This window comes from Pongo pygmaeus, chromosome 5, assembly GCF_028885625.2.
Source record: "Pongo pygmaeus isolate AG05252 chromosome 5, NHGRI_mPonPyg2-v2.0_pri, whole genome shotgun sequence".
In the NCBI taxonomy this organism is placed as follows: domain Eukaryota; kingdom Metazoa; phylum Chordata; class Mammalia; order Primates; family Hominidae; genus Pongo; species Pongo pygmaeus.
In genome coordinates this window covers 62,939,890-62,965,233 of record NC_072378.2, presented here as the reverse complement: position 1 = coordinate 62,965,233, position 25,344 = coordinate 62,939,890, and the positions used below count along the sequence as shown (strand labels likewise).

The 25,344-nt window shown below is 37.1% G+C and overlaps 1 protein-coding gene and 1 long non-coding RNA gene across 2 annotated transcripts in view; one reads left to right on the top strand and one right to left on the bottom strand.

The window, feature by feature from the left end:
• Nucleotides 1-25,344, top strand: part of LOC129037898 (protein eyes shut homolog) — a 518,317-nt gene that overhangs the window by 468,456 nt on the left and 24,517 nt on the right. The window contains exon 12 of the mRNA XM_063666297.1: nt 5,435-5,607. Coding sequence (XP_063522367.1) covers nt 5,435-5,607 — 173 coding nt within the window. The remainder of the gene's footprint in view (nt 1-5,434; nt 5,608-25,344) is intronic.
• On the bottom strand, nt 4,149-20,012 carry LOC134739730 (uncharacterized). The gene is made up of 2 exons (XR_010126725.1): nt 16,024-20,012; nt 4,149-10,123 (listed from the first exon to the last, which is right to left on the bottom strand). It is a non-coding gene; the product is annotated as an uncharacterized LOC134739730 (long non-coding RNA).

Sequence of the window (25,344 nt, the reverse complement as noted above, 5' to 3'; positions counted from 1 at the left end):
CATAACATATATAGTGAGGGGAAGGGGTCCAGTTTCAGTCTTCTGCATATGGCTAGCCAGTTATCCCAGCACCATTTATTGAATAGGAAGCCCTTTCCCCAGTGCTTGTTATCATTGACTTTGTTGAAGATCAGGTGCTTTTAGGTGTATCACTTTATTTCTAGGTTCTCTGTCCAGTTCCATTGGTCTGTGTGTCTGTTTCTGCACCAGTGCCATGCTATTTTGGTTACTGTAGGCTTGTAGTATAGTTTGAAGTTAGGTAGTGTGATGTCTCTGGCCTTGTTCTTTTTGCTTAGGATCGTTTCAGCTATTTAGCCTCTTTTTTGTTTCCATATGAATTTTAGAATAATTTTTTTAATTCTGTGAAAAGTTATATTGGTAGTTTGATAGGAATAACATTGAATCTGTAAATTGTTTTTGTCAGTATAGCCATTTTAACCATATTGATTCTTCCTTTCCATGAACAGGAAATCTTTTTTCATTTGTTTGTGTTATCTCTGATTTCCTTTATCAGTGTTTTGTAATTCTCATTGTAAAGATCTTTCACCTCCTTGGTTCCGTATTCCTAGGTACTTTATTCTTTTTGTGGCTATTGTAAATGGGATTTCATTCTTGCTTTGGTTCTCAGCTTGGATGTAATTGGTGTATAGGCATGCTACTGATTTTTGTACAGCGATTTTATATTCTGAAATTTTACTGAAGTTATTTATAAGTTCTAGGAGCCTTTTGGCAGAGGCCATGGGATTTTCTCAGTATAGAATAATATCATCTGCAAGGAGAGATAGCTTGAATTCCTCTCTTTCTATTTGGATATCTTTTCTTCTTTCTCTTGCCTGATTGCTCTGGCTAGCACTTCCATTACTGTGTTGAATAGAAGTGGTGAGAGTGGGCATCCTTGTCTTGTTGCAGTTCTCAAGGGGAATGGTTTGATCTTTCACCTGTTCAGGATGATGTTGGGCTGTGGATTTGTCATAGACTGCTCTCATTACTTTGAAGTATGTTCCTTCAATGCCTAATTGTTGAGGGTTTTTAACACAAAAGAAAGTTGAATTTTATCAAAGTCTTTTCTGCATCTATTGAGGACATGATATGGTTTTTCCTTTTAATTCTATTTATGTGGTGAATCACATTTATCAATTTGTATATGTTGAACCAGCCTCCATCCCAGGAATAAAGCCTATAAAAGTGGATTCTTTATGTTTTCCCTTTACTATATTGCTATCCAGTTGTCCCTATTTCACTAACACCACCATACTCTTTCATGGTCCCAACATTTCCACAGGATTGACAGACATAAAATGGTGACTAAAAGGTGGACTTCCTCGCTCATTAGCAGACTTAACCTGTTCCTCAGATTCCTTCTCTGCAAAATGAGGATGATGATAGTACCCTTCTTATAACATAATAGAGAAACTAGAAAGGTTAGAAGAGTGCCTGGCACATGGTGTCAAATAATGTTTGTCATTACTATAATTTTTCCTCTTTCATATTAACACACTTACCAAAGCCTTGAAAATGCCTCTCACATCTACTTCAACCTCTGCATCCCCACAGCAATTTTCCTATTCAGGACTTTTGCCTCCATCTGCTTTCTTATTCCAGCCATGACCTATTATATTTATTCATTTGTGTGTTTATTCCCTGAATAGTCAACGAAAACTTACAATAAACCAAGAACTGTTTGGGGACTTGGGACAATAATAAAAAACAAAACAGACCCTATCCCTGCTCTCATGGAATTAATGGTCTAGAGTGCCGGGGTCAGAAAACTATGGCATATGGGCCAAATCTGGCCTACCACCTATTTGTGTAACTAAAATTCATTGGAATACAGCCACACCCATTTGTATGTTTTCTGTGGCTGCTTTCAACAATGGCAGAGTTCAGTTATTGCAACAGTGTCTATATGGCCCACAAAGCAAAACTGCAAACTGCCTTGCCCTTTACAGAAAAAGGTTGCTGGCCCCTTTTCTAGTAGCAAAAAAAATATGCTAAGATCTCATTAAGATTAAAATTACGTCACCAGAGAGCTTATTGTTAAACTATGCAGTCATCCTACACATAACAGATCAATATTCTTAAAATGTGCCTCCTCGTTTGTGTCATTTTCTACACACCTGTCATGTCACTTAAAAGTTGAACCGAAGCCAGGCACAGAAAGGCAAACATCACATATTCTCACTTATTTGTGGGTTCTAAAAATCAAAACAGTTGAACTCATGGAGATAGAGAGTAGAAGGGTGGTCACTAGAGGCCAAGAAGGGTGGTGGGTAACAGGGAGGTGGGGATGGTTAATGGGTACAAAAAAAGTAGTGAGAATGAATGAGCAAGGACTAGTATTGGATAGCACAACAGGGTGACTATAGTCAATAATAATTTAATTGTACATTTTAAAATAACTAAGCAAGTATAATTGGATTGTTTGTAACACAAAGGATAAATGCTTGAGGGTATGGATACCCTATTTTCCATGATGTGATCATCACACATTGCATGCCTATACCAAAACATGTCATGTACCCCAGAAATATGTACACCTACTATGTACCCACAAAAGTTAATAAATAGTTTTTAAAAAAAAAAAAATGTTGAACTGCCTCAGCCTGCTGTTCAAAGTCCTTTGACACCTCCTTTCAGTGCATGCATTTATATGGGCAAATCTCACGCTGGCGGCCTTTCCTAAGCCTTCCTTTAGCCTTCCCTAAGTAATTCACTAAAATTACTTAGGTGCCCATCCACAGGATACCATAATACCCATTTTAGAACTTGTCCCATTTTATTAAAATTGTCTCCTTACTAATCTGATTTCTCCAAAATACAGAAGTCCATGAGGTCAAAAATGGAGCCTCCTGTGTTGTAGAACCTCAGTACCAAGCACAGTACTATGCTCAATCCTAAGATAAGCACAGACAGCTAGCCTGTAAAAAATAATAAACATTCTTTAAATAGATACCTACCTCTCTTTGTTTCGTTTTTACATTGCCCATTATATAGAAACCTCACCTCACACACATACTTCTACAAAATCTACTCCTCCTCAGGGCAAAGTAGTATATGCGGTTAAGGGAAGAAATATTAATGAATTAACATCAAGGGTTAGAAAAATACCACCCAAAGTAGAGAATAACTAATGAAGGCTTGAAATTTTTTTATTATCTCTATTTCACAGGGTGCTATAGAAACCAAGGAACAAAAAGAAAAATCTGACCTTGCACAAAATCATTCTCATTAGAATTATATAATAACTAATAATATATTAAACATATAGCTAATTGTTTCAGACCTAAAAATTCTGAGACAAACTATATGAGGCTCTGATTTGTTATTTCTTCAAATAAGATTTTGGCATCTATATTATATTATGCTTAATGTGATTTATCTACTTTAATATCCAAGAAAGTATTTTATTCCCATAACACTATGTTATATACCTTAAATATATACAATAAAGTGTAAGTGAATTAAATAAAATAAATATTTTACCATTGTGAGCTCTGTCTATAAGGCAGTGAGAATAATTTTAAGCTTTTTTCTAGTAGATATAAAATGAACCACTAGATGGCGCAATCGTCACTTTAAAAAGTAATGACAGCATCATATTTAAAAATTCTTTAATAAGAATTTTTACTATAGTTTTATTTCTTTTGTGAAATTACTGATTTCCTTTTTTGTGTACGAGGTCTTTATACATTCTATACTCTTTGTGACCTTCAAAAATAATCTTCAAAATATGCAATTTTGTAGCAGATTAATTCTGTATTTTGTTTGTCTCCATTTTAGAGAACCCTATACAATTTTCCTAACTTTTTTTGCACAACTATTAATTTAGGTGTAACAAGCATATAAAAGTCTATGACTGGGAAGGTGTGATCAGCTGCTGTCCTCCAGCTTAACAGATTCTGACCCCTATACCTCATACCCATTCTAGAATGCGCTTTTTAGACTGGCACGGTGGTTTATTGCGCTGTGGCTCTGACAGGAATTTTAAGTTAACCCTTTCTCTCATGTACTCTTTAGTGTAATGTTTTCAGAAGAAGAAAGAAAGAGGGATGGTGGGGAGAGAAAGGGAAGGGAGAAAGGGAGAAAGGCAGGCAGGGAGGGAGGGAGGGAGGGGCAAAATAAACACACAGTGCCCAGATAAATTTGAATTTCAGACAAACAACAATTTATCAACTCTCTCTCTATATATATAATATAACAAGATATAACAATAAAATCTCAAATATTATTTATTTAAAGTTCAAATATTGCATGGGACATGTATTAGTCCGTTCTCAGGCTGCTAATAAAGACATACTTGAAACTGGGTAATTTATAAAGGAAAGAGGTTTAATTGACTCACAGTTCAGCATGGCTGGGGAGGCCTCAGAAAACTTACATCATGGTGGAAGGGGAAGCAAACATGTCCTTCCTAATATGGTGGCAGGAAGGAGAAGAATGAGCGCCCCGTGAAGAATGAAGCCCCTTATAAAACCATCAGATCTCATGAGAACTAACTCATTACCATGAGAACAGGATGGGGGAAACCTCCCCCATGAGTCAATTTTCTCCACCTGGTCCCTCCCACAACACATGGGGATTATGCCAACTACAATTCAAGATGAGATTTGGGTGGGGACACAGCCAAACCATATCAGGACATACTTCTACTAAGAAAAGTTATTTATTTAACTTATGTTTAAATTTAACTAGATGCTCTGCATTTTATCTGACAACTCTGCCTTTGATGGGTCTATCAAAAAGTTTTCTGTTGGGCTCCTCCCAACATTACTCTCTAAACCCAGACAAGGTCTCTCTTTCAGCTGAGTATTCCCCATTACCCCTCAGCTTCTGCTCTAGCCAGAAACCACTTACTGCCATGGTATCTTTAGCCAGAAGGACACCTCTTGGTCAAGATTCATTTTTATATGTCCTCAAGCTGTTGTTCCTGACTACGAACATCCCTTTCCTGGGATTCACTCACATTTGACTCGTCTCCAGCATGTTTGCAGCTCTTTTGGCAACCCCAGGAGCTGAGCCTGTGAGTTTGCCAATGCCAGGGAAAACATACCAAGCTCTCCAAGTGGTCCTGCTGAATCTCTTTTCACTAGGCTTGAAGTTAGGAGACAACAACACCATGCACAGCTTTTTCTTTAGGTGGTGGTGTGGGAGTTGGGAGAGAGACTTACAATGCAATTTTGTCCAAAGAAACAATTCTCAAAAAATTCTCTTTCAATTTTTACACTCTGAATTGTTTAAAGTCTTTGATGTTGAGTCCAGTAATCCTATAACCAGTTATTAACTCTTTCCTTTGACAATTTAGAGTTTGAATCACAATTCATTTTGATCTCTTGGAACTTCAGTTAAAATTGACAAGTTAGCATCAGGGCAATACATAGTATGTATCCATCTCTACACAAGTGCTCAAACCATGTGGCTTTCTCTCAACCCACAGCTGCAACTGTACCACTGGGTGGAAAGGAGCATTCTGCACAGAGACAGTTTCTACCTGTGATCCTGAACATGACCCTCCACACCACTGTAGCAGAGGAGCAACCTGCATTTCATTACCTCATGGATACACCTGTTTCTGTCCTCTAGGAACCACTGGAATCTACTGTGAACAAGGTGAGGCAGAATTTCAAATCATTTTGCTGTCCACAAATATAACTAAAATTAGGAACTTCAAAGTCAGTTTTCTTTTTGAGAAGTAAAAAAGTACATATAATAAAATTCAAATCCACTCTCCTCTTTTTCTAGTATATTTGACATTATACTTCAGATAGACTAGTACTTAAAATTTAGTAGTACAAAAAATACGGCTTTTAGTATTGCTTTAATTTATTAACTCCAAACTCTCTATTTTGTGTAGATGTTCTAAATGTTTTGTGCTAAATGCAGTTAAGTCAAGTGAGCTTAAGTTCATAACTCAGTTCCAGATCAAGACTTCATCTCTGTGAGCCTCTGCTATCTGTATTTTCCATCTCACTCAAAACTCTCAGAAATATCACAAGGCCATCAGCTTCAGAGGGAAATTAGAGAGGAGAAATGGCCCCAAGTCCACTAGTAACAGTAAGAAGCAACAGTGTCCTAATTACTGGGGCAAATTATGGTAGTGCCTCTAAAAGAGCTCAACAATCTCTGGGCGCTCCCAAGCTGGGCTGTGGCTAACGGATAATGGTATTTCTAGATCTGAGCTATCTTCTCTTTAATCCCTGGCTGGGACTTCCATAACAGCATTAGGGAATCCAGGAAACTCCCAGTTAAGGAAGTTGGAGAGATTAAGCCAGGAAAATAAAGGGACATAAGGACCTACCTGCCATATCCTAGCTTCCTGAGACTGGACTATCTACTATTTCTCTATCCTGCCTCACCCACCACCCAGAAGATGAAGCTTTAGCTCTCTCTTCCCTATTTTAGAAACAGAGACTGGGATAAAAAGAGTACAGGAGTCAATCACCAATTGTGCTATATCCACCTTTGCATTATTTGGATGTTTTATTGTAATATATGTGTAAGAAAAAAATTAATACTTCTAGATCACTTTATCAAATATATTAATGCAAACATTTTATTCCCATATTCCTTGATATTCTACTTGTGTTTAACTCTCCAAAAGTCAAAATTGTTAATAAATGGAAGACATTTGAGGGTTAGAAAAATAGTAGTTTATGGGAAAAAATGTTTAATCATGTCTTAAGAGTGTGATTATGAAATAATGAGATGAAGTTTTGTATCTTGTATCTGGCTTACATAAATCAGTCTCTCATAATGACATTAGGGATCAATCTTGATCTTTAAGAAATTGTGTTTTTAATTCCTAGAATATGCCACACTCTTTCCTGGAGTAGAGATTTTGTGTTACTTCCCTCTGCCTAGAATGCTTTCATCTTCCTCTCCATACCAGGTGCTAACACTTCACCTTGCTAATTTAGGGAAGCCTTTCCTAATTGTCTTTCATAGAACTGAGGGCAGTGACCATGTCTGTTGAGTATCTAGCATCCATCATATAGTGCAGAGCAAAAAAAAAAATCGGTTAAATATTTAAACTTAATAGCAATAATAAAAACTGATTGTGATGGTTTCCATAGAATAGTTCCTTAGTGAAAGGCAAAGTACTCAAAAATTAACCAAGATGAGTAACCTTTATAACTCCCAAAGGAATAGCTTTTAGAAATGGAAATAAATAATATGACAGGTAACATAAGGGCTAGTGAATTTAACAATACGGCAAGCCACAGTTTTGATGCTTAAAGGCTCAGACAGTGAAAGTTTGAAAGATAGATTAACCCAAAATTTGTGTGGGTGTGTGGGTGTATATAAATAGATTATATAGAGGGCAGATGAAGATAGATGAATGGATGTATAGACAGAAGATTAGATAGATAGATAGAGATACATACATACATACATATGTACATAGGTATTGGAATAGTCAGAGTAATGAGATTTTACAGAAAGAAAGTCTAGAAGATTTCATTAAAGGTGCCAGAAAATGGGTGACATCCACATAGAATTCTAACACAAAGTTAACCAAAGATATACCTTGATATTCTATAAAATAACAATTTGGTTAGAATACTTTAGAATCCAGAGTACTCATTAAAATATTATACCAAGAATTCTGGTTTGCACATTTTTCAAGATAGACAATATGTCCAGTTACTTTTCTCATATACTCAAGTCTTGCTTATTTGCTCATTTATGTTATAGCCCTCTTTCCTGTTATAACTTATGATTTACAACTATACATATAACCTCTCCTAAATCATAAAATCTCCTCTCAGTTTACTTTTTCCTCATATTATTGGTAAATTGCTTTTTTCATGGACTAGTTTTAATACTACTAAATTCTAGCTATTGTGCACCAATGACATATAGCAAGTTAGATTCCATAATGTGTGAGTTTTTGACTTTTAACCCAGCAAATATTGAAAATGTTTCCTTTTTTGTTTTCACATTTTTTCCATTCATAGTATAATTTTCTTTTCACTCATTTCTCATTCCATAAGATAAAGAAACACACACACGCAGACATTTTGCACGAAACAGGCAAATGTTCAAACTACTTAAACATTTTTCTCATGCCAACAATTCTTTATGGTTCAACAAGTCCCTGATTTCCATTGAAACTGATTCTTGCTAATGGAGATGTTCAATTCTTCAAGCCCTTCCAACACATGGGATGGTTTCCAGCCAAGTCCTTGATTTTCCTACTAATAGAGAAATTGGTCCAACACACAGTAGATGGCAGTTTCAGGAATTATTACTGTGTTTTCCTGTTTTCAAATACTTGTTTTTCAGGTGTATTTGGCCATGTGGAACACAGCAAGCAATGCACATGCTTTCTTCATAGGAAAAAAATAAGCTTTAGTCTTTATTTCACTACTTTCAATCCCATTGTGATAATTAATAGAGGCGTAGTTACATGTGTATTAGATTCTCTATCTCTATGAACTTATAATAGTCATAAAAAGTAAAAGATAAGTAGGCACTAGCTATGATTCCTAGGAACACACATTTTACTTGTTTAGTCTTCTATGCTCTTCAATAGAACCTGCTAAATTATAAGTGAAACTCGGAGAGAAAGTGAAATGTATATAATAATTCTGAAGTTTATATGAACATCAAGCTTTTTCAGCATTTAAATGAATAGATGTGGCAGCTAAGCCTTAGTAGAAAGAAACAGACACAACTTCCATTTCTAACCTTAGACATTGGGCAAGTAACTTAACTCTCCTGAACATCAGGTTTCTCATGTGTGAAAAGGAGATATTTAAGAATCTCTGTTCGTGGGGAAATTTTGGCTAAAGTCTGGGGAGATTTCATTCTACTTTTGTCAAGTCCTAAATTATTATTAGTTTTTACAAAGCAGTGAGTGAAAAGTTAAGAATTTTAAGAGACATATCTATGAGGTTATTTTTTCAGTAAAGTTCTTTTTTCATTTCCATTCAAGATAGCATTAATAAGCACAAAAAATACATACATTGAATTTTTAGTTCCCAATGGCTGAAGTTTCCTCCCTCAAAATGTTTTATATACTGAGTCATAAATACCCTGTCCCCCATTCTAGGAAGGCAGACAAAAATAGTGTTTGTTTACAAACAATTTCTACAAATAGGACTTGATTGCTACTTCCCCTCAGGCAGGTCTGCCCGCCTTCTTTTAAACTGAGATGATTGACAATGATGAGATCCAGCCACAAACTTTACTTTCTAATTTGGGGCAATAAGAGGAAGGCTCCCTTAGTTTTTAATCAAAATATTACTGGTGACAAGCAAGTCAAAATTATCATGACCATAGTGGAAGATACAAAGATCAGAAAATAGCTCATTATTTCATTTCCTCCACTTGATAAAATCTGTAAAGTTTACATTAAGAAAAATAGAAAAGCAAGCCTTCTAGCACCATGTTCTTATAGCAGCCAAGGAATATCACAAGGCAAATGGTAAAGAAAACCCTATAGTCTGAGAGGTAGAATTGTCAAAGACTCTTCTAGCATACCTCCAAAAAGAGTATGATAAGGAATCAATAAAATAAAGAGGCCTCCACAGTGCCTAGCATATAACTAGAACTCCATTAGTATTAGTCACCTCCTACAGAGAAAGAAAAAATGTGTTATATTACACTTGGGTAAAATGCAGGCCATGTTCCCATAGATATTTTTATCATTTTCATTTTAATAATATGGGTTAGTTTTAATATATTCTTAAGTTGAAATATTTTAAACCTCGTATTTTAAAAAGAAAATGTTTTCTATATAAAAGATGTAAAGATTTTCAAACTATAATGATAAATGTAGTAGACATGAAGTTTCCAAAATGACCAAATAAAATGTTTAAAATAACAACAACAATACTCAGCCAGGTGCAGTAGCTCATGCCTGGGATCCTAGCACTTTGGGAGGCCAAAGCAGGAGGACTGCTTGAGGCTAGGAGTTCTAGACCAGCCTGGGCAACATAGCAAAACCCTCATCTCTACAAAAAAAATAGAATAATTAGCCAGGTGTGGTCATGCATGCCTGTAGTCCTAGCTACTCAGGAGGCTGAAGCAGGAGGATTGCTTGGGTCCACAATTCAAGGTCACAATGAGCTGTGATCACGCCACTGCACTCCAACTTGGATGACAGAATGAGACCCTGTATCTAAATAGAAAACAAACAAACACAGAAATTCATTCTCAATAGAGTAATAGCAAATTGTTAAATTTTAAGTAATATTTGTGGAGAACCCACTCAGGCAATATGAAGAGATCCAAAGCAGTATAAAATTGTGTCCTTCTGGAATCCTCCCTTATCAGGGGAACCCACCCCCAATATTTCAACATAGGTTCTTTCTATTTTTCCTAAGTGGCAGCCGGTCTGAGAAATAAAGAGAAAGAGTACAAAGAGAGGAATTTTACAGCTGGGCCACCGGGGGTGACATCACATATTGGTAGGTGTGTGATGCCCACCTGAGCCACAAAACCAGCAAGTTTTTATTAAGGATTTCAAAAGGGGAGGGGGTATATGAACAGGGAGTAGGTCACAAAGATCACATGCTTCTGAGGCCAATAAAGATCACAAGGCAAAGGGCAAAGCAAGATCACAAGGCAAAGGGCAAAGTCAAAAACTTCTGATAAGGGTCTATGTTCAGCTGTGCAAGTACTGTCTTGATAAACATCTTAAACAACAGAAAACAGGGTTTGAGAGCAGAGAACCGGTCTGACCTCAAATTTACCAGGGTGGGGTTTCTTCCCCACCCTAATAAGCCTGAGGGTACTGCAGGAAACCAGGGCATCTTTCAGTCCTTATGTCAACCGCATAACACAGACACTTCCAGAGCGGCCGTTTATAGACCTCCCCCCCCAGGAATGCGTGCCTTTCCCAGGCTCTTAATTATCAACATTCCTTGCTAGGAAAAGAATTCAGCAATATCTTCCCTACTTGCACATCTGTTTATAGGCTCTCTGCAAGAAGAAAAATATGGCTCTATTCTGCCGGACGCTGCAGGCAGTCAGAACTTATGATTGTCTTCCCTTGTTCCCTAAAATCACTGTTATTCTGTTCTTTTTCAAGGTGCACTGATTTCATATTGTTCAAACACACATGTTTTACGATCAATTTGTACAGTTTAACACAATAGTGGTCCTGAGGTGACTTACATTCTCAGCTTACAAAGATAACAGGATTAAGAGATTAAAGACGGGCATAAGAAATCATAAAAGTATTAATTTTGGAAACTGATAAATGTCCATGAAAGCTTCATAATTTATGTTCAGAGATTGCAGTAAAGACAGGTGTAAGAAATTATAAAAATATTAATTTGGGGAACTGATAGATGTCCATATTAAAATGAAATCTTCACAATTTATGTTCCTCTGCCGCGGCTCCAGCCAGTCCTCCGTTTGGGGTCCCTGACTTCCCACAACACTCCCTAACTCATTTTTATGAGGCCAGCATCATCCTGATACCAAAGCCTGGCAGAGACACAACAAAAAAGGGAATTTTAGGCCAATATCCCTGATGAACATTGATACAAAAATCCTCAATAAAATACTGGCAAACTAAATCCAGGAGTATATCAAAAAGCTTATCCACCATGATTAAGTCGGGTTCATCCCTGGAATGCAAGGCTGGTTCAACATACACAAATCAATAAATGTAATCCATCAGATAAACAGAACCAATGACCAAAACCACATGAATATCTCAAAAGATGCAGAAAAGGCCTTTGACAAAATTCAACCATCTTTCATGCTAAAAACTCTTAATAAACTAGGTATTGATGGAACATATCTCAAAATAATAAGAGCTATCTATGACAAACCCACAGACAATATCATACCGAATGGGCAAAAACTGGAAGCATTCCCTTTGAAAACCGGCACAAGACAAGGATGCCCTCTCTCACCACTCCTATTAAAATAATATTGGAAGTTCTGGCCAGGGCAATCAGGCAAGAGAAAGAAATAAAGGTATTCAATTAGGAAAAGAGGAAGTCAAATTGTCTCTGTTTGCAGATGACATGATTATATATTTAGAAAATCCCATTCTCTCAGCCCAAAATCTCCTTAAGCTGATAAGCAACTTAAGCAAAGTCTCAGGATACAAAATCAATGTGCAAAAATCACAAGCATTCCTATACACCAATAATAGACAAACAGCCAAATCATGAATGAACTCCCATTCACAATTGCTACAAAGAGAATAAAATACCTAGGAATACAATTTACAAGGGATGTGAAAGACCACTTCAAGGAGAACTACAAACCACTGCTCAAGGAAATAAGAGAGGACACACAAACAAATGGAAGAACATTCCATGCTCATGGATAGGAAGAATCATTATTGTGAAAATGGCCATACTGCCCAAGGTAATTTATAGACTCAATGCTATCCCCATGAAGCTACCAAAGACTTTCTTCACAGAATTTGAAAAAACTACTTTAAATTTCATATGGAACCAAAAAAGAGCTCATATACCCAAGACAATCCTAAGCAAAAAGAACAAAGCTGGAGGCATCACACTACCTGACTTCAAAGTAGACTACAAGGCTACAGTAACCAAAACAGCATGGTACTGGTACCAAAACAGACAGATAGAACAATAGAACAGAACAGAGGCCTCAGAAATAACACCACACATCTACAGCCATCTGATCTTTGACAAACCTGACAAAAACAAGCAATGGGGAAAGGATTCGCTATTTAATAAATGGTGCTGGGAAAACTGGCTAGCCATATGTAGAAAGCTGAAACTGGATCCCTTCCTTAGACCTATACAAAAATTATTTCAAGATGGATTAAACAGGATATAGGCATGGGCAAAGACTTCATGACTAAAACACCAAAAACAATGGCAACAAAAGCCAAAATTGACAAATGGGATCTAAGTAAACTAAAGAGCTTCTGCACGGCAAAAGAAACTATCATCAGAGTGAACAGGCAACCTACAGAATGGGAGAAAATTTTGGCAATCTATCCATCTGAAAAAGGGCTAATATCCAGAATCTACAAATAACTTAAACAAATTTACAAGAAAAAAACAAACAACCCCATCAAAAAGTGGGCAAAGGAAATGAACAGACACTTCATAAAAGAAGACATTTATGCAGCCAACAGACATGTAAAAACATGCTCATCATCACTGATCATCAGAGAAATGCAAATCTCACACCAGTTAGAATGGTGATCATTAAAAAGTCAGGAAACAACAGATGCTGGAGAGGATGGAGAAATGGGAATGCCTTTACACTGTTGGTAGGAGTGTAAATTAGTTCAACCATTGTAGAAGACAGTGTGGCCATTCCTCAAGGATCTAGAACTAGAAATACCATTTGACCCAGCAATCCCATTTCTGGGTATATACCCAAAGGATTATAAATCATGCTACTATAAAGACACATGCACACGTATGTTTACTGTGGCACTATTCACAATAGCAAAGACTTGGAACAAACCCAAATGCCCATCAATGATAGACTGGATAAAGAAAATGTGGCACATATATGCCATGGAATACTATGCAGCCATAAAAATGATGAGTTCATGTCCTTTGCAGGGACATGGATGAAGCTGGAAACCAGCATTCTCAGGAAAATATCACAAGGACAGAAAACCAAACACCGCATGTTGTCACTCGTAAGTGGGAGCTGAACAATGAGAACACATGGACATAGGGTGGGGAACATCACACACCGGGGCCTGTTGTGGAGTGGTGGGTTGGGGAAGGGATAGTGTTCAGAGAAATACCTAATGTAGATGACAAGTAGATGGGTGCAACAAACCAACATCACACATGTATACCTATGTAACAAACCTGCATGTTGTGCACATGTACCCTAGAACTTAAAGTATAATAATAAAAATAAATAAATAAATAAATAAATAAAACAGTGTCCCTCCATTCAAAGAGCTAACTATTTAGGTTAAGACCAGGCAAAAGTTTGTAAAAATTAAATATGAGTATATAATTTAGATAAAAGTTCAGGGAAAAAGAGTAAGAAATATCCTAAGATATTGAATGCTTTAATTGCCAGATCAGTGACATGATAAATGCATTATTGCTGCTAGTTGGACCTAAATAGGCATTAGAAAGTGATAGAATTAAATTAGGTTTCAAAGGTTGGGTAAGACTTGAGTAGACTCATGAGAGAAGGAGATAGCGTTCCTAAGGTGAGAACCACTTCAGAAAAGCATGAGGAGGAATGGAAGGGTGGACTTGCATATATAAGTAAACCCCTTCATCTGAAAAAAACATTTCTAGTGGATAAGGTCTGAATTATTAAAATACCAATGAGAACAGAAGAAAAGATGATATGGTTTAGCTCTCTGTCTCCACTCAAATCTCATCTCAAATTGTAAGTCCCATGTATCAAGGGAGGGATTGTAATCCCAACATGTAGAGGGAGGGAGGGGATTGGACCATGGGGGGCAGTTTTCCCCATGCTATTCTCATGATAATGAGTGAGTTCTCATGAGATCTGATGGTTTTATTAATATAAGTGTTTGGAAGTTCCTTCTCTGTGCTTCTCTCTCCTGCCACTATGTGAAGAAGGTCCTTGCTTCCCATATAGCAGTGTGAAAATAGACTAATACAGAAGATTTTTTTAAAAATCTAGATTTAAAAATCTCCAGGACTTGTTTACTGAGCTAAAAGGTATGCCTTCCATATAGATGGGTCTCAACATTTCTGAATTGGATGATGATTATTCAAAATTTAGAAACCTAGATGACACATGCACATAATCAATGGAATCTGCCAAAACCTTCTGTAAATAAGCCTTTGAGACTCCTAAAACATCCATAAATCTTCCTATACAATTTACCTGGCTTAATATTATTATGACACTTCCAAATAGCATAAGAATAGCATAAAAGAGAGCTCACTGTAAAAAATATATATACATATACACACACACACACACACACACACACACACATATTTTTTAGTAGCCAAGATACTGACAGAAAAAGAAAATATGCCCTCTTACCAAGAAAAGAAAAGAAAACAGAAAAGAAAAGAAGAGAAGAGAAAAGAAAAGAAAAGAAAATGGAAAAATTAAGAAGGGACAGGAAGAAAAAAATCAAAAAAGACCAAACAAGACTGGTCTAAAACATGACAAATGACTGCACATAAAACTAGCTTTGGGTTTCTGGGAAGTCTAAGCAAAATATAACATACAACAGGTTGCTACTCAATAAAAGAAAACATTCCAGTCATCACACCAAAAACAGAGCACTACGTCCTGGTACTGAATTCTAATAAAAATGTATTGAGCAAACTTCAATTTAAAAAAAGAAATTAAGGCCAGGTGTGGTGGCTCACACCTGTAATCCCAGCACTTTGGGAGGCCGAGGCGGGCGGATCATGAGGTCAGGAGATCAAGACCATTCTGGGTAACACGGTGAAACCCCGTCTCTACTAAAAATACAAAAAAAATTAGCCAGGCGTGGTGGTGGGTGCCTGTAGTCCCAGCTGCCGGGGAGGCTGAGGCAGGAGAATGGCGTGAACCCGGGAGGCAGAGCTTGCAGTGAGCCGAGATTGCGCCACTGCACTCCAGCCTGAGTGACAGAGTGAGACTCCATCTCAAAAAAAAAAAAAAAAGAAAAAGAAAAGAAATTAAACAATATATGTTATCTTGGAGGATAATTTTCTAGAAAATGAAGAGACTCTATATAGATGGCCATTTCTTATAGTGACACACAATAAAGGCTATAATAATATTACAGGCATAATAATATTGTCATAGTACTGTAAATATATTGTCATAGTACTGTAAATATATTGTCATAAGCTAAGTTAATATAGTAGCTTGCTAATGATCTGGCATGTTACTAGAATAATAGTGAATTATCTAAGGGAGCAATTATTTAACACTCATTAGATGGTTACTCTTGGATATCAATTGTGTCAGCCAGAAAATAGTCAAAAAATTAAAACTTAAAGTCCCTGTAGAAGTCCAGGTATCCTAGTTATTGATTGAAAGGATCACTATATGCTTTATTTTCTAGATTTAAAGTTGACAAACTCGATGTTTTATTATGAAAATTTTAAAGTTTACCTTGGCATCTGTTCAACCCCCAAATTGCGCTTCACAAAACATGGAATAGAACACCACATCCTAGAAGATTTTGGTAGCAGCAATCACCAGATGTCTTTGCCTGTCATAAAACAATGATGTCATTTTGTAAAATGCTTAATTTTTAAGCAACACATCGTCCTGATGGGTTTCCAAAGATCATTCAGAACAAAATAGCCGCCCAAATAACTAAATGACTTAAACTGTTAAGTAGAGTTGTTCAGCATTATCCATCTGAGTCCTGAGGAAAGTGTGCCTAAAGGGATGATTTTATTTTTTCTATAATTGATACTTAACCATTCCTTCTGTTAGCAATTAGACAACAGGCTTAATTGCTCATTCACACAACTCCCAGTGGACTCTGACAATAATCCATTCCTTCAGTAAAGAAAGATGCTCAGCTTTCATTTTTGCTACAGTAACTAGGTGTGTACCTAGTTAATTTAAAATTTGTCAGACTGCTTTAATTGAAATGGAGAGGTGAAGTCGTAACACTTCAAATAGTTAAGGATGGAAGAAAAGTTCTTTTTAATCTATTAGATTCTTATTGTGATAAAGCTTTAAAGAAGAACTTAACAAGCCAACATAAAATCATATGCACTTTTCCATAGACCAAAAGGCAAATAGTAGATTAATACATGCTACAAAAAGTCTTAAATTATTCTTACCTCTTTTTCTCTACTAACTGACAGAAAATGCCTATGGTACAGTAGAAGAGCTGTGGCTAAAGTCAAAATGTTTTTTATTAAACAAAATGAAATTAAAGTATGTTAATTAAGAATCCTACAATTTGGTAAGAACAAAGTTAATTTTATCAGCAAAGATTATCCATTTAAACTCATAGCCTTATAGTATGTAGAGATAAAGACCTGTTTATGACATAGACTAAGCTTTGAGTCCATCTTAAAGAATAATGCTCTGGGAATTAAAGTAATCTATTTTAGAAATCTTGAGGTCCACCACCAAGAACAGGATGATTTGGTAGCAAATAACCATCAGTAGGAATTGTTCAACTTAAAGTGATTAAATAGACGTGCTGAAATAATCAAAATTAGTGCATCCAAGGTAAGAGTGGTGAAATTCACAAAGCATATTGCAGAGCTTGAGATTTGGAGGAAAAAGTTACACTTTAAAAGCAGAAGTGCAGGTCAGCAAATGATGGACTAGGAAGCTACAGGCTCTCCTTCCACAACAAAGACACCAAATTAACAACAATATGTGGACCACAATACCTCTGTGATAATGCTGGAGACCAATTGAGAATCTATAGCACTAAGGCTATTGTAAGACAAAGATGGAATTCCAGTGAAAGGTGTAGGAAAATCTGCGGCATTTGTCACACACATTCGTTCCCCTTCCTCTATGCAGCATCACACAGAGCAACTGGAAGGAATCCTCTATATGAGTTCTCCTCCCTTGGGACAGAAAATAAACAGTAGACCATGAGTCCAATGTTCTGGCTTGTCTGAGGGCTGCCCAAAGGACTCATTTCTGTACCACCTGACTCAGAGTGCTGACAGTATAGACACCAGAATTCAGAAGCCACTGGAAACAAAGGTGAGTGGAATGTTAGAAACGCAGTTCAGCAGGCAGATTCCAAGGAGAGTAAGAGATTAGAAGGGTTTGAGAGGTCTTCCAGCTGGGCTGATTAAAGAAGGTCTTCTCCTGTACAAAGTCAGAATATAAAAACTGGGATAGAGGGTATTTTTCAAATGCTCAAACCCCAGCAAAAAATTACAAGGCATACAAAGAAACAGGGGAACATGACTAAATCAAAGGGACAAAATAAAACTCCAGAAACCAACCCTAACGAATGCAGATATATGAGCTGCTTAACAAGGATTTTAAATAACTCTCACAAGGATCTCAATATGTTAAAAAGATAACATAGGCAACCAAAGAAATCAGGAAAATTATGCGTGAACAAAATAAGATTGTCAACAAAGATAAATAAACTATATAAAAAAACAGAAACTCTATAGCAGAAAAATACAAAAACTGAACTGAACAATTCATTATAGGGGTTTAACAGCAGACTTGATCTGACAGGAGAAGGAATTGGCAAACTTGAAATCAGGTCATTGAAAATTATTGAGAGATTTGGGCAAGACAGCCATCCAGACACAGCCAGGTGAAACAGCTGCCACAAAGGGACTAGGACGAGTGGCACACAGTCCTAGCAGATCTTCAGAGGGAAGGCACTGAGAGCAGACGGAGGGAAGACACAGAAGCCGGGCTGAAGAGGGAGGAAGTTGGGACCCCTGGAGGGGCTACTATGCACCAGTACTTGTTCCTGACCCCCAGTGACTCTGGGGGAATGGGTGAGTTGAACTGGCAAGGAACAACCCACTCTTACCACAGGCCTCTGGAATCCTGGCAGCAGGAGACCCCTTGACCACCAGAGACACTTGAGTTGGCAGGGAAACCTGCTTGGAGAAGCGATGGGGAAGGATATCAGCCGATACAGAGCCCAGAGGGTTTGGAATGGGAGCATCTGTAGACAGATCATCAAGGCAGAAAATTAACAAAGATATTCAGGACCTAAACTCAGTACTGGATCAAACATACGTGACAGACATCTACAGAACTCTCCACCCAAAAACAACAAAATATACATTCTTGTCATTGTCACATGGCACACACTCTAAAATTGACCACATAATCAGACATAAGATACTCCTCAGCAAATGCAAAAGAACTGAAATCATAACAACCACTCTGTCAGATCACAGTGCAATAAAGTTAGAAATCAAGACTAAGGAAATAGCTCAAAATCATACAATTACATGGAAATTGAATAGCCTGTTCCTGAATGACTCTGGGGTAAACAATGAAATTAACATAGAAATCAAGAAGTTCTTCGAAATTAATGAGAACAAAGATACAACACACCAGGATCTCTGGGACACAGCTAAGACAGTGTCAAGAGGATAATTTACAGCACTGAACACCCATATCAAAAAGTTAGAAAGATAGCAATTTAACAACCTAACATCACAACTAAAAGAACTAGAGAACCAAGAGCAAATCAAGCCCAAAGCTAGCAGAAGAAAGAAATAACCAAAATCAGAGCTGAACTGAAGGAGATTGAGACACAAAAAAAATCATTCAAAAGATCAACAAATCCAGGAGTTGTGTTTTTGAAAAAATAAAATAAAATAGACCACTAGCTAGACCAATAAAGAAGAAAGAGAGAAGATCCAAATAAACACAACTAGAAATAACAAAGGGGATATTACCACTGACTCCACAGAAATACAAATAATCATCAGAGAACATTGTAAACACTTCTATGCACACAAATTTGAAAATCTAGGAGAAACAGATAAATTCCTGGATACATACACCCACCCAAAACTGAACCAGAAAGAACCTGAATCCCTGAAAAGACCAATAATGAGCTCCAAAATTAAAACAATAATAACTAGCCTACCAACCAAAAAAAGCCCAGGACCAGACAGATTCACAGCCAAATTCTACCAGATGTACAAAGAAGAGCTGGAACCATTCCTACTAAAACTATTCCCAAAAATTGATGAGGAGGGACTCCTCCTTAACTCATTCTATGAGACCAGCATTATCCTGGTACCAAAATCTGGCAGAGACACAACAAAAAAGAAAACTTTAAGCCAATATCCTTGATAAACATTGATGCAAAAATCCTCAGAAAAGCACTGGCAAACCAAGTCCAGCAGCACATCAAAAAGCTTGTCCACCAAGATCAAGTAGGCTTTACCCCAGGATGCAAAGTTGGTTCAACAATAGCAAAGATATGGAACCAACCTAACTGTCTATCAACAGATGACTTTTGTACCAGTACCATGCTGTTTCAGTTACTGTAGTCTTGTAGTATAATCAACCTAAGTGTCCATCCACAGATGACTTTTGTCCAGTATCATGCTGAGAGATTGTGTCACCACCAGGCCTGCCTTACCAAAGCTCCTGAAGGAAGCACTAAATGTGGAAAAGAAAAACAGGTACCACCAACTGCAAAAACACACCAAATTATTAAGATCAATGACACTATGAAGAAACTGCATCAACTAACAGGCAAAATAACCAGCTAGCATCATAATGACAGGATCAAATTCACAAATAACAATATTAACCTTAAATGTAAATGGGCTAAATGCCCCAATTAAAAGACACAGACTGGCAAATTGGACAAAGAGTCAAGAACCCTCAGTGTGCTGTATTCACGAGACACATCTCATGTGCAAAGACACACATAGGCTCAAAATAAAGGGATGAAGGAACATTTACCAAGCAAATGGAAAGCAAAAATAAGCAGAGGTTGCAATCCTATTCTCTGATAAAACAGACTTGAAACCAACAAAGATCAAAAAAGACCAAAAAAAAGACATTACATAATAGTAAAGGGATCAATCCAACAAGAAGAGCTACCTATCCTAAATATTTATGCACCCAATGCAGGACCACTCAGATTCATAAAGCAAGTTCTTAGAGCCCTGCAAAGAGACTCAGACTCCCACACAATAATAATGGCAGACTTTAATGCCCCACTGTCAATATTAGACAGATCAACAAGACAGAAAATAAACAAGGATATTCAGGACTTGAACTTAGCTCTGGAGCAAGAGGACCTAATAGACATCTACAGAACTCTTCACCCCAAATCAACAGAATATACATTCTTCTCAGCACCACATTGCATTTATTCTAAAACTGACCGCATAATTGGAAGTAAAACACTCCTTAGCAAATGCAAAAGAACAGAAATCTTAACAAGCAGTCTCTCAGACCACAGTGCAATCAAATTAGAACTCAGTGTTAAGAAACTCACTCAAAATCACACAACTATGTGGAAACTCAACAACCTGCTCCCGATTGAACTACTGGGTAAATAATGAAATTAAGGCAGAAATAAATAAGTTCTTTGAAACCAGTGAGAACAAAGACACAATCTTTTTGTCTTTGTGTACCAGAATCTTTAGGACACAGCTAAAGCAGTGTTTAGAGGGAAATTTATAGCACTAAATGCCCACAGAAGAAAGTGGAAAAGATGTAAAATCATCACCCGAACATCACAATTAAAAGAACAGGAGAAGCAAGAGAAAACAAAATTCAAAAGCTAGCAGAAGACAAGAAACAACTAAGATCAGAGCAGAACTGAGGAGATAGAGACACAAAAAACCCTTCAACAAATCAATGAGTCCAGGAGCTGGCTTTTTGAAAAGATTAACAAAATAGATAGATTGCTAGCCAGACTAAGAAAAAAAAAGAGAAGAATCAAATAGACACAGTAAAAAATGATAAAGGGGATATCACCACTGATCCCACAGAAATACAAACTACCATCAGAGAACACTATAAGCACCTCTATGCAAAGAAACTGGAAAAATCTAGAAGAAATGGATGAATTCCTGGACACATACACCCTCCCAAGACTAAACCAGGAAGAAGTTCAGTCCACGAATAGACCAATAACAAGTTCTAAAATTGAGGCAGCAATTAATAGACTACCAACTAAAAACAGCCCAGGACCAGATGAATTCACAGCCAAATTCTACCAGAAGTACAAAGAGGAGCTGGTACTGTTCCTTCTGAAACTATTCCAATCAATAGAAAAAGGGGGCCTCCTTCGTAACTCATTTTATGAGGCCAGTATCATCCTGATACCAAAGCCTGGCAGAGACACAACCAAAAAAAGAGAATTTTAGACCAATATCCCTGATGAACATTGACGCAAAAATCCTCAATAAAATACTGGCAAACTAAATCCGGCAGCACATCAAAAACTTATCCACCATGATCAAGTCAGCTTCATCCCTGGGATGCAAGGTTGGTTCAACATATGCAAATCAATAAACATAATCCATCACATAAACAGAACCAATAACAGAAACCACATGGTTATCTCAATAGATGCAGAAAAGGCCTTTGACGAAATTCAACACTCCTTCATGCTAAAAACTCTCAATAAACTAGGTACTGATGGAAAGTATCTCAAAATACCACAGACTGGGTGGCTCAAACAACAAAAATGTATTTCTCACAGTCTGGAGGCTGAAGGTCTAAGAGCAGTGTGCCAGAATGGTTAGGTTCCAGTAAGGGCTCTCTTCCAGGCTTGTAGACAGCTGCCTCTAACTGTGTCCTCACATGGTACACACAGAGAGACAGCATGCTCTGTGTTTCTTCTTATAAGGATATTAATTCTATTAGATTACAACTCCAACATCACAACCTCATTTAACCTTAATTACTTCAGTAAAAGTCTTATCTCCAAATATTGTCACACTGGGGATTAGGGCTTCAACATATGTATTTGGGGAGACAGAAATATTTAGTCCATAATATACATTTTTAAACTATTTTGGTCTTTGTTTCGTTGAAAATATAAGACCATCCAACATCCATCTAAATCACTTTCTTTCTGTATGAAGTACATTCTTTAAAATTTCCTTAGTGTTTGTTAGAGACATATCATCTATTACTCTTTATGTGAATAGGCATTTTGCTCTTTTACTTGAAAGTTTGTTTTTTGACTGTGGAAGTGTGTTGACAGTTATTTTCTCACAGCACATTGAAGATCTCATTGTCCCCTTGACTTCAGTTGTTGCAACTGAAGTCTGAATTCAAGGTGCTGGCAGGGCCATGTTCCTTTGAAGCCTCTAGAGGCAGTTTCTTCTTTTCCTCTTTCAGCTTTTGGTAGCTCCAGACATTCCTTTGCCTATAGGTGCATCACTCCAACCTCTGCCCTCATATTAACATAGCATTCTTCCTGTGTGTCTGTGGCAATAATGGTGATTTATTTCTAATTCACCCTTTCACTGAGTGTATCTTTAGGGTCCCAGTTTTTTGGTGGAAAGCCTCCTTTTACATATTAAGCAATTTCTAGGCTTCTCTCTTGTCCACATGTCCTTGAACAGTTGAAGATTAAACTTTGGATTTAGCAGATTTGGCAAATATGCTCGAGGAAAAACCTTGGCTTTATCATTCTACTTATCTATTTAGCTTCTATTTTCTTTTTTCACCTTTTTTGGCATCTGAATATTCTTTTTTCTTGACAGGTCATCAATTTATTGGAAAAGATGTTTTCAAATAATTTATCCAACATTTTTGGTAGTTTTCATGATGGAGATTAGATAAATCATGTTATCTAATCTACTATACTGCTGGAAACAAAAGTCAACTATTGGATTTATTTTAAAAGAAGCCCATCTGGCCGGGCGCAGTGGCTCATGCCTGTAATCTCAGCACTTTGGGAGGCCGAGGCGGGCAAATCACCTGAGGTCAGGAGTTCGAGACCAGCTTGGCCAACATGGGGAAACCCCGCCCCGTCTCTACTAAAAACACAAAAATTAGCCGGGTGTGGTGGTTGGCGCCCATAATCCCAGCTACTTGGGAGGCTGAGGCAGGAGAATCGCTTGAACTCAGGAGGCAGAGGTTGTAGTGAGCCAAGATTGCGCCACTGCACTCCAGCATGGGCGACAGAGCAGAACTCTGTCTCAGGAAAAAAAAAAAAAGGAAGCCCTTCTGACAGGTATTGCATAAAGCATTAAAAACTATAGAAGAAAGTTAAAAGTGCTATGAGAGGACATTGCAAGTGGGAACACCATCATTTGGTCCCAAGTTTTGAGGAGCAGATACTGCTAGACCCTGATCAGTGATTTTAAGGGTAGGGAAGGGACACTGATAAAGAAAAAGGTCCTTCCATAGTAGTACATTTAATGTGCCAGCCTGTAACTTATCCCTCCATCCTCATTAAAGCAGCAAGAAAGAAGATAAAACAGTGTCCTTTTTCCTTTTTAAAATGCATTTGGTGTAAAAAATAATGATGTATGCCCAATATCATGGTAACTCAAAGACAGCTTAACTGATGAATTAAAATTTAAAGTATGCTTGAATGTAAGCAAGATATGGAGTATGCATAAGAAAAAAATATTATAATAAAAAGAAAAGAGAAGCCACTAAAATATATTTGTAATCCAAGTATTTTTATAGTTCATTATTTGGTGTGTGTTTTCGGGGAGTATTTCACTATTTTCAAAACCTAAAATGAGAAAACATGTCACAAAAGATGCTGCCTCGTAACATCTACAAATCTGCTCATACCATTTCCCTCACTACTGCTGCCTCAAATTGCAACCTGGTGGCTCCAGACAACCCTCCTGTCAGGGACCTCACCCATTACTGCTAGAGACATCAAAGTGCCAGAATTCAACTGTTTTTTGTTTGTTTGTTTGTTTGTTTGTTTCTGGCAGAAGTGTGGAGATTTCTCTTCCTTTTTATATTGTGCTTGCTTTGAAGAATACTCAAACGTTCTTCTTTAAACTCAGTATCTCCCAGAATCTTAGTAAGAATGACTCTTCTAGTATCTTTAATTGTAGTCTCCTCTACTTTCCTATGCTGAATCTGGGTATAATTTTGGAGACAAACTGTGCATAAAATTAGCAAACCAATCTAACTGGTAAATATCATGCAGCTCACAAAAATTACCCTGTCCTTCCATCTGACAACTTGGACGCTTGGTTACTAGGCAAACCTGTCTGTAAAACTATTTCTTTGATATGAGTAATCTCCTAGGAAACTTCTAAGTCTTAAATGTAAATAGATTTCTGGCAGACATCACCATTCTACCAGACATGCCCAACAAATATAAAACACAACAGAAGATATTACTTAGGTGCAAGCTGATACACCTGCCAAACTATATTTGAATTCTAATTAGAATTCTAATTCCTTCCTGGAAAATCTTACCCTAAGTCAGAGGTTGTCTGAATCACTGTGCAATGAGATATTAAATTTTTCCTGTTGTCTAAAAGTTCAGGCCAAGGCCTCAAAGCTAATAATAAGTATAATGTACACCCACAAGTCTAAAAACAGTTTATGAATGATGAGATATCACTATGCATCTACTGGAACACCTAAAATTAAAAAATAATGACAATGCCAAATGCTGGCACGGATATAGAGAAACTAGATCCCTCATACATTGTTGGTTAGAATGTAAGATGGTATAGCCACTATAGAAAAACGTATGGCAGTTTCTTATAAAACAAAACATACATTAACCATACAACCCTGCAATCACACTGCTGGACATTTATACAGAAAAAAAAAAAAAGAAAACTTACGTCCACACAAAATCACATACACAAATGGTCTCAGCAGAGTTATTATAATAGCCAAATCCTAAAAACTACCCAAATGTCCTTCAATGGATAAATGGTTAATCAAATCTTATAGAATTGTCCCACGGAATACTGCTCAGAAATAAAAAGAAATGAATCAGGCATGTATTGAATCAGGATCTCAAGGGCATTATGCTGAGTGAAAAGA